The 13,681-nt window shown below is 34.1% G+C and overlaps 1 protein-coding gene and 1 long non-coding RNA gene across 2 annotated transcripts; both read left to right on the top strand.

The window, feature by feature from the left end:
* The first annotated feature begins 3,226 nt into the window (after window positions 1-3,226).
* LOC114738915 (outer envelope pore protein 37, chloroplastic-like) lies at window positions 3,227-8,338 on the top strand. Its single transcript, XM_028926976.1, has 6 exons — window positions 3,227-3,820; window positions 4,395-4,484; window positions 5,148-5,318; window positions 5,513-5,607; window positions 6,779-6,899; window positions 7,999-8,338. The coding sequence occupies exons 1-6, from the start codon at window positions 3,437-3,439 to the stop codon at window positions 8,128-8,130; spliced, it is 993 nt and encodes a 330-aa protein (XP_028782809.1). The 5' UTR covers window positions 3,227-3,436; the 3' UTR covers window positions 8,131-8,338.
* Window positions 8,339-8,745: 407 nt separating this feature from the next.
* Window positions 8,746-12,638, top strand: LOC114738914 (uncharacterized). The gene is made up of 3 exons (XR_003739568.1): window positions 8,746-8,756; window positions 9,691-9,695; window positions 12,474-12,638. It is a non-coding gene; the product is annotated as an uncharacterized LOC114738914 (long non-coding RNA).
* Window positions 12,639-13,681: the final 1,043 nt, after the last annotated feature.

Below are 13,681 nucleotides of genomic sequence, written 5' to 3'. Positions count from 1 at the left end.
GACCCATCCCATAGGACGTAATGACCAAACAGTATTCTTGTTAAGAGGAAAATGTGCAGGCATCTCAATATCTTGAATTTGAGCAAACTTGTCCCATGTTTGCAAGATGGCCGAAACTGGATCTGGAGGTTTGAAGTCCTCTTGGAAAATGCCGTGGTTCCTCCATTTCCATAACTTCCAAACAGTGACACCCCATATTAAATTCCAATTTCCATGACTGTTATACCCCATATCTTTCTGCAAATTTGGAGCAAACCAGTCCCCATGATGAGAGCACGCCCAGGACAGATTTCACGTTTTATCAATAAGCCCAGAGAGGAGGCATTTGGAAGCCTGATGATGAATGAGGGGCTCAAATCCAAGAAAAGCGTTGAGCTCGAGCCTACGATTGACAAGGGCAAAGAGGCATTACGTGAGTTCGCAACGCAATCCATAATGATCGGAATACAAATTAAGTCATCTGCAAATAAATAAATAAATAGGAGAGGGGGGGTCCTGGGAGGAGGTCACAATTGATTCCTATAATTTTTGGGCCATGATCATCTAATAGTAAAAAAAAAAGATTAGAGATAACACTATGGCTCTCTCTGATCTTAGTAAAAGCATGAAAATATTGCGAGAGTTAGGCCCTTAAACCATGACTTTCCTTCCCAAGTGTCCCGGGCCAGTTTAAGGAAGGATCGTTTAAGAAGCCATGCTGCCTCACATTTAAATTTTCTGGCCCTATGTGCAGATTGCGATAAGCCCAATTTATGCTTAATAAAATAGCCATTTTTTGAATAGAATTGGCATTCTTTCACAGTTATCGGAGGAAGACAAAGGAACAAAGCCCACAGTTCATCTCCAGTGATATGAAAATACCAACAAACAATTCAACCAAGAAAATGATATAAAAATACACATGAAATTTTCAATGATTATGTCATTTGTATACTATTTTGAAACTTCATGCGGATTTTTACACCACTTTCTTGACCTACAAATTTGGTAAACAGTCAACATTAGCTAACTTAACAAGTAACAATTATGACATTTTTACACTATTTTAAAAATTAGATTAATATAATTTTTTGTCCTTCGAGTTTATTTTTATTTTGTTTTGGTATCTTAAATTTCAAACCATAGTTTTTAATCCATTAAATTCCTTTCCACTTAAAATTTTGGTCCCTATGATTCAAGAAAAAGTTGGACTATTTTGCCTTTTAAGAGATTAAAACCTATGGTTTAAAACTTGAGGGACTAAAACCAAAATAAAAGCAACTTTGAAGAATTAAAAATCATATTAACCCTTAAAATTTTCATATATACCTTTGTACTCAAGAAAAGTTTATGATGTTAGATGTCCATGACGAGATATTTCATAAGTAGATTTGCACTTTAACTTTAAATTAAATAAAGAATGTGATTTATATCATCCAAATAATTTAACCCTCGAATATATAAGATTTAGTTTAATATGTTTTAATTTAAATAATATTTATTAATTAAATCAGTATTTAATCTAATTATTTAATATTGTGAACATATGATAAAAATTTAATTTAAATGGGTTTAAATCCATATGATATATATTATTTCATTAGTTGAGATTAGAGCCGGCAATATGAGTTGAGCCCCCACCAACCCGCCAAGCTCAAACCTGCAGCGGGCTAACCCGCAGGGTTGACGGGCCAACCCGTTTAACCATTTTTTTTTGTGTGCAGATTTTTCCCTTTGCCTCTCAGTCTCTACACTCTTGGCCTAGTCCACAGTGCAACAGTGAGTAGTCCATGTCCAACAGTCTAACACGACAACACCAACACGGTCCCATTTTCACATTTTGCTTGCATGTCGCACTCCTCCCATACTCCCAACTCTCCCAGACCCAGTCTCCCAGTCGCCCTCGGCCAGTCCTAACTCCCAAGCCCCAAGCCCTAAGCCCCCTGCTCTCTATCTTTGCTTTGCGCCTTTGCCCTAGCTCATGAGTGATGATTGAGCACTTGATAGTGATTTGTGTAGTGACATTGTGTTTGTGACTTTGTGGTAGTGTTAATTTGGATTTATGTTTTAATTTGAAATGTTTGTTAAATTATTAAGGACATATCATGTTCATTTTATCATATGTTTAATATTTTGATATATTTGAAACTTGGAACTTTGGATGGATTCCATATTTTATTTATGATAATTTCTATTTGCATGTTTTATTTTAGGTATTTAGGAATTTGGGACTTTGAGTAGGTTTTATTAAAAAAAAAGTAAAAAAAAAATTGACTAGTTGGCAGGTTAGCCTCACGGGCCGGGTTGAAAAAATTCCAGCCTGTCAGAAAGCAGTATTAAAAAGCCCAGCTCGCCAAGCTTCAGGCCCGCCACGAGCCAACCCATAATCGGCGGGTTGGCCCATATTATCAGCTCTGGTTGAGATAATAGAAAGATTGTATTGGTGAATATTTTAGAATATTTTACCTTTATAACATATTCTCAACCTTGAGTCTCTATCATTAATCATATTGTTAACTATTTTTGAGTTCCCATAATGCTTGCCGTCTAAACTCTAATAACGTGTTTGGTTGGCTGGCAAAAAAAAAAAAAGTGTTTGGTTCAAGTCCATGGATTAGTACAGTATTATATAATATTGGGAGAATTACAATTAAGTCCTGCAGAAAAGAAATAATTATCAAAAGGTCCCAATAATAACCTCAACAGCTTATAATAACAAGTCATATAGTGAGAATAATAACTTCTGGAATTTGTTTTTCAATTGTTTTTCTTGTTTGGGGTCTCATTATAATTCTCCCAATAATATTTTGCTTAAAGTATGAGTATTGGACCTGGATCTGAACCCAATAATTTTCTCTCCTTCCCTCCTTTATTTTCCAACAAAAACAAATAAGTAGAATTGTGAACCCCACTTTTTTTTTTTTTTTGGAAAATTACAAACACATTTTATTACATGAAAATGTTAACAACATCCCATGTCTTTCTTTTTTCTTGCCAACCTAATCCTTCTTAGATAAAAAAAATCAATAAGAACAGAAATATAAAGCTTAGGGAATGGAAAATAAATAAAATATCATTTTTATAAAAAGAGTTACTAGAAAAATATTGAAACAACATATTCACATTCTTTTCCAATATGCCATTGAAATCAAATCAGAGTGACCCGGTAGACTATTGAGCAAATTTCTCTCATAAAAGACAATATTGATATGATCCAAAGCAATACGAGTCTCACACAAATGATGTAAAAAAGATGAGGATCAGCAACGTTAAAAAGGATCCCATGAATCGAAAGGGCATCCATCCATTTCAAATTTAAAACGGGGGCAGCTTTCGGGATCTCCAATGCACAAACAGCGAAGTTGTGTGAAATGCAAAAAGTGTCCCAAAACTTCCCAATCGTTCGTGTTTTCACCCGCCTTCTCCTACCACAGCTACCTCAGATAACATTCCCACGATGGATATGGAGTTAGCTCTTCCAAACCCTAATTACATGGTCCCACCTCCCCCACCAGCAGCAGATCTTCCTCCCCCACCTCCGCCATCCAATAATGGATTCATCTTCCCCTTCCCCAAAAGACCGACCCTTAGAGTGACCACTGAGTTCGACAGTGAAAGCACTGTCTTCTTCAACAAGATCTCCTGCAAGTTCTTCGATAGCCTTGCCAAGTTGAAGTTTTCCTTCAACAACGGCAGCAAAGGTGATGTCTCCGAACCCCAGCTCAGTTTCGTTTCTAAGCACTTGAGTATCCATTATGACCTTGAAGACCAGAATGCTCTCGTCAAGAGTTCCTTTGACATTGGTCCCAAATTGCACCTCACTGCTGCTCATGATGTCAAGGTACCAGCATCGTGATATTTCTCCGAATATGAAAATTGTAGTTCTTCTCATCTTAGTCGTCCCGGGCTTCAAAGATTTTCTTTCGATACCATGTCTCTCTGTCTATTACTACTATGAAATGTTGTTCCTAGCATTTTTTTTCCTCGGAGAGTACTACTTGCCGATGCTATCAGTACTATCTGCCACGTTGCAATTAAGGGCTAACGAATTGAAGACATGGAGTGCCTCCTGATTTTTTGTGTCTGAGCATTTATCTGCCACGTTGCTTTTAAGGGCTAAGGAATTGAAGACATGGAACGCCTCCTGATTTTTTGTGTCTGCGCATTTCTATTGCCTGGCCTCTGTGTCTCTTTGTGTGTGTGAATTCATTGTGATCTTCGTGCGTGTGTCACTGTATTAATTTGAAGAGTGCGTATTGCATTTTGAAGGTATTGATGATAGCCCTTATACGATACGCTTCATGGTTGAAGACTGACAAACCTACCTTTTTAATCGTTTGTTAAGAAATTTCAATTACCTGTTTTAACCACATGTGTTTTCTCATTTTTTAATAAATTTTTTTATCCTTTTCAAGGCTCAACAAGGAGAGGTTACAATGGTTGCAGATTTGGCTGATCCTGGCTATGCACTCGAATTGTCAACTGCTGTTCCGACTGTTGGATTGGTGCGTTTAATCATGTTGATATCTCTTTATAAAGCTATGGCTGTCGGTTTTGGGCCTTTGTATTTCTATCATTATGAGTAATGAAGCAGCCAGCTAAGAAACTTTTTTGCTGGTTCAGCTTTATATCTGATGTTAGTCTCTGTTTTGGGCTTGTCAAGAACCGCTTCCTTAGAAGCTTCACTATTAAGTGAAAGGCCCATAACTTTCTATAACCTGCACCATCACATTAAGGCTCCTTGTCTTGAAGTGTGGAGTGTTTAAAAACAACAAAAGCACGTGTCCACCAAACCTGTACTGAGACTTAACTATAATTGAGAGACGGAGGTGGCAAGGATTGAACTTTTGAGCACATAGTCTTGTGACCTCGATACTATGTCAAGGACCACTTCATCCTAAAAGTTTAAGCTATCAACTAAATCCTGACATTGGTTTTGATATCTCTAGTTGGTTTCATTTTCATTTATTCTTTTTTTTCACTTCTTCCCATTGGAAAGCTTTCAGGGTCAGCAGTGGCAGTGATGCAATTGCCTGATTCAGTATTTATGTCCTTTCACATGTTATTTGCCGCAAAACTTAATAAATACCTTCATTTTTCTGAACATTGATAGGAGACAATACTGATTTACCTTGCTATAGTGTATAATTTGACGTGTCATTCTGCAGCCAAAAGCAACCTTTAGATGTCCTATTGGTGAAGTTTCACTTCAGGAGGAAGAAGACGAGGAATTCAAGAGATTGCTGTCTGTGAGTGGAATTGTTAAAGGACAATTTTTCAATGGAATCGGCACTGCCCAATACAGGGATGATGAAATGAAATTAAGATACTCCTTGAAGGTGCCTTTTCTGTAGATACTCATTACAGTCTTTCCTGTCCTTCCAATTTCTCCTTTCAACCTTCTATTGTATTTCTTGTATAGTTATATGATTTCCTATTTTATCATCTTAGATGCCTGCTTGCTGATCCATTATTTGTAGATGTTTATTTGATGTTCCATTGAATTGATGTCAAAATTTTCAAATAAATGCAGGATAAACAAATGTCATTTATTCCAAGCTTGTCTCTGCCTTCAAATGCTCTGTCATTTGCTTTTAAGCGCCGGTTTGGTCCTTCAAACAAGTTAAGGTTAGAACAGCCTCTTTGCAACCCATCATTCTTATTGGTATTTGTTGGTGAATGGTGATAAACCTTAAAAGAAGTCACATCTAAAAGTGAAAAGAAAACAAAGGGCATAGTAGGCTGCGGCTGCCCTAAACAAGTAGCTTCGCTATTTTGATGAAATGGATAAGTCCGGGCACAAGTTGCCTCTTGTCCAGAAGTGAGAACCTAAATATATATGGTAAAGTATTTTGGAGTCAAATTTTTTTACCATTTACTGGTCAGCATGTTGTTTGATGCCATGCAAGTCCTTATAATCTGGTCTGACAGTAACTTTTACAGATCATGCGAACTCAATTCTATCCTTGAAGTAAAATATTTAGATGTTGGAAGGTCCGATAAATTATAATTTTTGTTATTGGGTATGCTTACATCTTACATGGAGACCTTCGCATGTGGAACAACTTCAATGGCATAGTGTAAAAGGGAATGCCTTGCTTCCACCGTGTACAGTCTAATTGTGAGCTTAACTAGTCTGAATGGAAAGGGAGACAATTTAAAACACAAAAGTGTTTTTAAAGATTAGCTATAGTCAACTGATGATTAAATCAACTGATGGTCGTCCAGCTATAGTTATAGCTCCTTCTATGCTTTTGAAGATTCTATGGTTAACCTTGCTGAAAATACTCTGATATGATAGAAAGTTGACCTCGTTTATGTTTGCCAAAAATTCTTGTGTGTGTACTGTGGGCATTGGGGGGAAAAACAAGATTTTTACCTTTGAAACATGTTATAATTGTTTCAACCAAGTGGTATAAAAAATATTCATAGGCAAAGAGGCATGAAAATGAATTATTCTAAGGTGTTTAGCTCACAAGGTGCGGCATTTACATTGGAGTATTTTTTGACTGTCTAAAACAAGTCATTGTTTCAAATCATCTTTGAAATCTGATGGTTAAAAAAAAAAAAAAAGGTCATCTTTAAAAGTCAACCAGTACCAAGATTAGGACAAAGGAAACTAGAGTAATTTTTCTCATACGAAGTGCTTAAATTCAAATGGTGATTGTGTGATTTGAACTTTTGGTTGTTTGGCATTGGACTACCATATGTTTATTTTATAATTATTTAAAGTTTGCTCCTCATTTTCACCTAAAAAAGGTTTGCTCCTCATTAACTTGTTAACATGTTTTCTGGATAGTTACTGGTACAATTTTGATTCGAACTTTTGGAGTGCGGTCTACAAGCGCACTTATGGCAAAGACTTCAAATTTAAGGCTGGTTATGATTCAGAGGTTCGCCTTGGCTGGGCTTCTCTTTGGGTATGTGCTCCTTTTCCCCTCCACCTTTTAGGTACCGTCACTATCACCAACGTTGCCCTAACTGTTTGATAAAAATATGGCAACTTCTAACTTTGGCTCATTGGTACCAGAGCTGGCTCCGGAGCTGATGGCTCCATGTTTGGGTCTCAGCCAGGGCCAAATTGACTGAAAGACATGAGAAACTGATCTGTATAATTGAGTCATAAAAAATGTGAGCTTTCAGCTTAGTATCACTTAGGGCCTATTTGGGTGACCCTCAAAACAATGGTTTGGGAGGCGAGATGTCACCCAAACAGTATCAATTTTATGTCAATAATCTGAAACCATGGTTTGGGCCAAAATCATGGTTTTGGAATCCAAAACCATGGTTTCAAGAGAAGTGAATTCATTCTGCTTTTGGCTCAAATTGGAGAGATGATTGTGTCTGTCAGAGTAAATCTCAACAATAATATAACTTTAACATTTCTCAATTATTTTTTTATAAACATATTTAACATTATATCTTATAAACATATATACACATATTAATTATTTATTAATTACATTATCTTATGTATTATTAATTATGTTGATAAAAATATATTATTAACAATTTTATTCCTTCAAATTAAAATATATCATAAAATTTATCTTTTATATAATTATCATATTAATTTATGTTTTTTTTAGTAATTTATATATATAAAAAGTACTTCTGATAACAACTATCCAAACACACTCACTTCTTAGAATCACTTTTTTATAAAATCTATTCTTCACAGAATCTATTCTTTTCAGAATCTATTCTCTAAAAGCTATTTTCCAAACTATGGTTTGGTTTCATCCAAGCACACAGTTAGAAATAGGATAGGAATTCTGAATGAATATTCTAGGGCACCCTAAACGGTGCTCAGACCTTTCGCGTGTGCGCGTATATGTTAAGAGATACTTTACGCAACAGTAATTACAAAGATATAACAGAATTTACAAATGACAGACGCGTGTAAAGCTGGTGGGGACCAGATTCTACAGCTGTACAGACCCGAGACAATCACATAATATAATGACAATTGTAATTAGTTTCTAACGGTATCTAATGGGACTTCTTAACTCCATTCAGGTTGGGGATGAAGGTGGAAAGGCTAAAACGGCTCCTATGAAGATGAAAGTTCAGTTCATGCTTCAAGTGCCTCAAGATGACATAAAATCTTCAGCTTTAATGTTTCGGGTGAAAAAGAGATGGGACATCTGAGTTCACTGGTAAAATTTCCAGCTTTTTGTACAGGCCTCTCAAATCAGTACGTTTATTGCAGTTGCCCAGTGTCATAAGATGTTAGATACAAAAGAGCAACGTCGATTTACAAAAGAGTGACATTGATTTGTTGATAACTCTACTCCAATCAGCTAATTCATCAGATAAATTTTACTGCGTAAAAGATGCACTTTGTTGTTGGATTATACTCACAGAATGCTTGAGTCAGATTCCTCCCCCACCCAATTCTTCAACTACTTTCTGTCAGTGTGTTTGAATATCCATTCTCAATGGGGTCACTTATTCGAACGTGTCCGTCCCTTTGAGAAGCAAGAACTTTTGTGAAAAATGAAATTACAAATTGTATTTCCTCTGAAAAGATAAGAGCAGCCCTGAAAAAAGAAATCAGCCCGTTCATGGAGCTCTTTTTTCTTTTCCTTCTAGGCCTGTAACCATTTTTTTTAATTACTAATGTCTCGTTTTTGCCACCTAGGCCGAGGTTTAGGGCTTGGCCCAAAATGACTGAGTTTAATTATTTATCTACATATAATATAAATTTACATGGCATAACAGATTAAGATTTGAATTTTTACACGGAGATATGTCTATATTTAGTGTTCAATGGTGTGAATTTTTGCAAGGAGTAATATTGCCTTCTATGGGAGGATATATATCATAAAATATATATGTTGTGACTCTTTTCTTCTCCCCCTCATATTATCTCCCAGCAAAGCTTCAAAGGAGGTACTTGGTATGATCCAACATGCTTATATGTAAAGCATAGCCATTACCATCTAGTCTTTCACATATAAACATGGTGTTGATAATACATTCAGGGATGATTTCTAATGATAACCTACAATGTATATTTAACAGCACACCGTTGTTGACTAAAGGTACTATGATTGCAACGGCCACATGCTAACTATCCTGCATTCTAAATAACTTTTAATAAACAGAACATGTGTGGTTGAGCTGGATCAGACCCACCCGTTATTAAATAAGATGAGGGAACGGGGAAAAAAAACATGATTAGGTGAACAAAGGTCAAAGAGGCTATATTTTATTTTCTTGTCAAAAAGAGGCTATAATTAGTTGTAAACAAGAAGCATATGATTTGCGTAAAAATGAAAACGAGTTGAATGGAAAAAAAAGGCCAAAAGCAAATACACTAAGTTAACAATTCCAAACTCTTTCTAATTCTAAAGACTAGGATTAATATTGATAATATATGCTCTTTCAACAATTTGATGTTTTTTCTACGTAGAACGATTTGATATTTAGGATCTCATGTAAACATATACTACCTCCAGTGCTAAATATAAAATTTAATTTGTAATGTAAATTGCATTATATACTAAATCTTACTTAGGACAAGACTTATCACCTTGTTCTTATTTATAATTTACTTGTATGAAAAAAATTTGTTCTTAAATATAAGCTATTTATAAAGTAATTATTGAACCATTTTCCCATTTTACGCATTGACTTAATAATTGTAGAGAGAAATAAAGTAAAGTAAAATATAAAACATTTTTAATACCCTTTCTTTAATGAGAGCAAATGTGGAAAAAATTATCAATTTAATGTTTTTTTTTATTTGTAGGTTTGAAATACAAATGACTTATAAATAAAAAGAGAGTAGTGTTGGTCATAGTTATTTAGAACTTGTTTGTTTCTGTTTTTTGTTCTCTTGTTCCAAAACAACTTTATAAAATTGTTTTTTAAAACAAGTTTTGAGAATACAAAAAAAAAATTTAGATAGTTATTTTAAAAATCACATTTAAAACAAAAAATATAAAAAAACCACATTGGCAACCGGCAGTCATCCTTGGCACTTGGCAGTGATACGTGGGGGCAGCAGATAAAAAAAATAATGTTTCTCTAATTTTCCAAAACAAAATATAAAAAATAAAAACAAAAACAAAAACAAGAAAACATCTAAAAATTGTTCTGGTTTTTTAGGTCTTAAAAACATATCACTATTTGTTACCAAAAAAACATATTATTAATTTTTTAAAAAACAACCAACTAAAAATAAATTACCAAATACATTTTTTAAAAATAAAAAATTGTTTTTAAATAAAAAACTCAAACAAATATTTTATCATTTAAACTAGGCATAACCAGTTTGAAGGAATTTAAAGCATCATTAATTAGTACATAAATCATATCTTTCAGAACTCTCCTTTTTTTTTGGTAATGCATTTTTATTATACTAAAAATTGATTAAATTTCCACACAAAATGATAATAAACATGGAATTAACAAGTAACCTTTTGAAGATTGAGAGTATACTTTCTACTTTCTAGTGTTGGAAAAAAAGTATACTTTTCAAAATAACATTGTTTTCCCTTCATATGCCCAATAAGGGTGGAAAAAAGTGAATAGAAATATGTGTATAAAAATGACAATTATTTTTCAAATTTTACATGAACATAATAAATAGATTGTAGTTTTCTTGAAAACTTTTAGGGAACTTAATAAAAAAACGTTATGGGTTTGAGAATTGGAAATTCCTATCATTTAAGCAAATATCTCCACTCTTGCATATGGGAGGAGGGCTTTTTTTTAACTTTTTCCCGCCTATGCCATCCCATAACTTTTTAAATATGCTCATAGTTTCCTAAAAAAATACTACTCTCTCTAATTTTAAATATAAGTTATTTTCAACTAACTTACGCAACTTAACAAAAATATTTATAAGCTAATTAAATTATTAATGTCATCATAAAATTAAATTAGTTTCTAACGTTATCCTTACAATGTCATTAATTTATAAAACCTCTTTTTTTGCCAAAAAATTTACAAACTCTCTTACCATCCTTATTTCGCAATTTTCAACACAAATATATATATATATATGAAAAAAAAATATTTAAGGTTTACTAGAGAGTGCTTAATACTACTATATAAGATTGAGAATTGAACTCCTCCAATCTATAATACGAAGTTCAACCATCTTTCTTAGGCTAAAAATACTAGTTAAAATAAATAAATATGAAATTTTTACATAGTATTAAACTAAGGGAGAAAGACAATAAATATTCCAGAAATTACTCAAATGACAAATGAGGATAGATAAATTTTAAAATCTCAAATCAAATTCCTTATATTATTTTAAAATTTTAAATCTTGCAAAATAAGCAAATGTCCTTCATTTTTTAACTTTTTTTTTTTCAAAGAATGTCATCTTAGCATCTATGGTTGGAAGTTAGTTACCAGAGTTTCAGTGTCAGTAACCTCTCTGACAACTAGTCACCAGAGTTCCAACAATATATTGCTAGAGTTTCATTGACTATTCTTATTTACATATTAATTACTCTTATTTAACTATTGACTATATTTGTTTTAAAGTTCTAAAGACTACTCTTATTTAGCCATTCACTATTCTAATTTCGCGATTAATTACTTTTGTTTTCAAAAATTTAGTAATCATTGTTATTTAGCTATTGACTATTCTAATTTTGTTATTGCCTACTTTTATTTTAAAAATTCAAAAAATGTGTTGATGTTGTTAGAGATTTAATAATTACTTTTATTTAGCTATTTACTATTTTTATATAGTCAATAGTTATATAAAAATAGTCATTAACACATTGAAAACAAGAGTGCTACATTCAATCTTAAGTATAGGAGCTAATCTATGATATACTTTACACTACAAATTAACTTTTATATTTAGGATCAAAGGTAATAGTTAATAATAAATATAGAATAATCTTCACTCAAAAAAGAAAAGTCACTATGTGTGCAGGGGTAATAACATAATTTCACAATATTTAAAAATTTCAAAATAATGTAAGGCTTTATTAAAGATTTTAACATTCATTCATCCTAATTTATTATTTAGCATTCTTAAGAGTTTTTTTGTTTTTTGTTTTTACTTATATACTCCCCTGATTAAAGAATTTTTTTAATTTTTTTTATAAGTTATTTTATTAAATTTTAATATAAATATATTATTCTGTCTTTATAATTATTTTTTAAACCTTTTAAGAGGAGAGGAGCATTTAAAAGGGCCAAAAAAAAACTTGAAAGCGACAACATCTGAGAAAAGCGTGCCAGCTCCAGTTCCGATGGTACGGTGCTCAATCATCTTTGCTTCACATTTTTGCCTAGAGAGAGGCAGAGCTTTTCACTGTCCCACCCACCAACCTGTTGGCTAATTTACCCCGGCTTTGGTTTTTTAACTTGTTTTCTTTCTCTTTTAGGAAAAATGGGTGATGGGTAACTTCTCTCTGCTCCGAGTCTTGTTCCTCTCGTAATTGGCCATTGGGTTTCTTGGAGGAACAACTTCAGTGGTGCGGTTTTCATATTTCACCATTGAAGAAGAGACGAAGAAGAAAGATGTATCCCAGGCTGATTCACTCGCACGAAGGGATGGTTGGTCAGGAAGACATGCAGGGTGGGTCCAACCACGGTCACAACAACAACGGAGACCCATGTCTGGTGTTGACCGCCGATCCCAAACCACGTCTGCGTTGGACCCAGGACCTCCATGAACGATTCGTTGATGCTGTTACTCAGCTTGGGGGTGCTAGCAGTAAGTAGTTCTTTCTTTGACTCCTAGTCTTGGCTCTTTCTTTGGTATCTCTCTAACTTGTGTTCTTTGGCCCAAAAATATTGAACTTTTATTTGTATTATATGCCCAATTGCTTTTCCTTGGAACCAAATGAGCAGACTGTGCTGCACCCATTTGATGGGTGAAAGAAATTGAGTTTCTCTGATTAGCTTGCTGAGTAAAAACTATTTGAAGAGCAAAGAAAAGAGAATTTTTCTTTAGTTATGGAGGATAACCCGCCCTTTGCAATAATTGGTCTTTCTTATAGGGAAGCTGATGTGTTTGTGCTCTGCCCTGTTGGGGGACAGCGACAAGTTGATGAAGATGAATTTATGATGAGATTAGCAACTTTTTTATTTAACTTTTTGGATGACAATTTAAATAGAAACCTGTCTTGTTTAAGTAACTTCATAAATCAGTGAATTCTTAAATCGATTACAAAATTTATAATCTTAATATCACTGCGGAGTTTGATGGGGTATAAGATTCTCATGTTTGGTTTGAGAATTTGAAGTCCGTACATAATGGATCCAATTGATATTCTGCAAGTTGGCATAACTGAAGATTTAGGATGTGAGAAGCCCTTTTTTGGGGGGGGGGGGGGGGGGGCTGGGGTGTGGTGTTAAATGCTTGTGAAAATGGAGGCATCTTATGCTTTATTGAATCTGCAATACTTACCAAATACTGGCATCTAAGTCAGAGATACAAGATACCTAGATATCCTAGAGCCTAACGCACAGATGTCTTGACTGGGACATCTTTCTCCTGGCGACCCAAGAACTTAAAACGAGTAAAGGACTGTTTGACTGGGGTATTGTTTGGTTGGGGGTTTTTTATGGGAGGGGACGGAAGGGAAGGGAAAGAGAGAATGATAGTGTGTTTGGTAGGAAGGAGGGGAAGGGAGGGGGAGCAAAATTTTTGTCTTTTTCTGCTCCCCTCCCCTCCTCCTTCTTCTCTCTAATGCTGTGTTTGACTCGACAGAAGAAA

This window comes from Neltuma alba, unplaced genomic scaffold (assembly GCF_004799145.2).
Source record: "Neltuma alba isolate B1F8T4 unplaced genomic scaffold, ASM479914v2 tig00013719_pilon, whole genome shotgun sequence".
Classification (NCBI taxonomy): domain Eukaryota; kingdom Viridiplantae; phylum Streptophyta; class Magnoliopsida; order Fabales; family Fabaceae; genus Neltuma; species Neltuma alba.
The sequence above is the reverse complement of the archived record's forward strand: the minus strand, read 5'-3'. Positions and strand labels throughout refer to the sequence as shown.

Excerpts from the sequence above, each read along its gene's own strand:
- LOC114738915 (XM_028926976.1), top strand. The coding sequence starts at position 3,437 with ATGGATATGGAGTTAGCTCTTCCAAACCCTAATTACATGGTCCCACCT. Across the intron at positions 5,319-5,512 it reads AATTAAGATACTCCTTGAAG|GATAAACAAATGTCATTTAT; the intron begins GTGCCTTTTCTG and ends AAATAAATGCAG. Across the intron at positions 5,608-6,778 it reads GGTCCTTCAAACAAGTTAAG|TTACTGGTACAATTTTGATT; the intron begins GTTAGAACAGCC and ends TTTTCTGGATAG.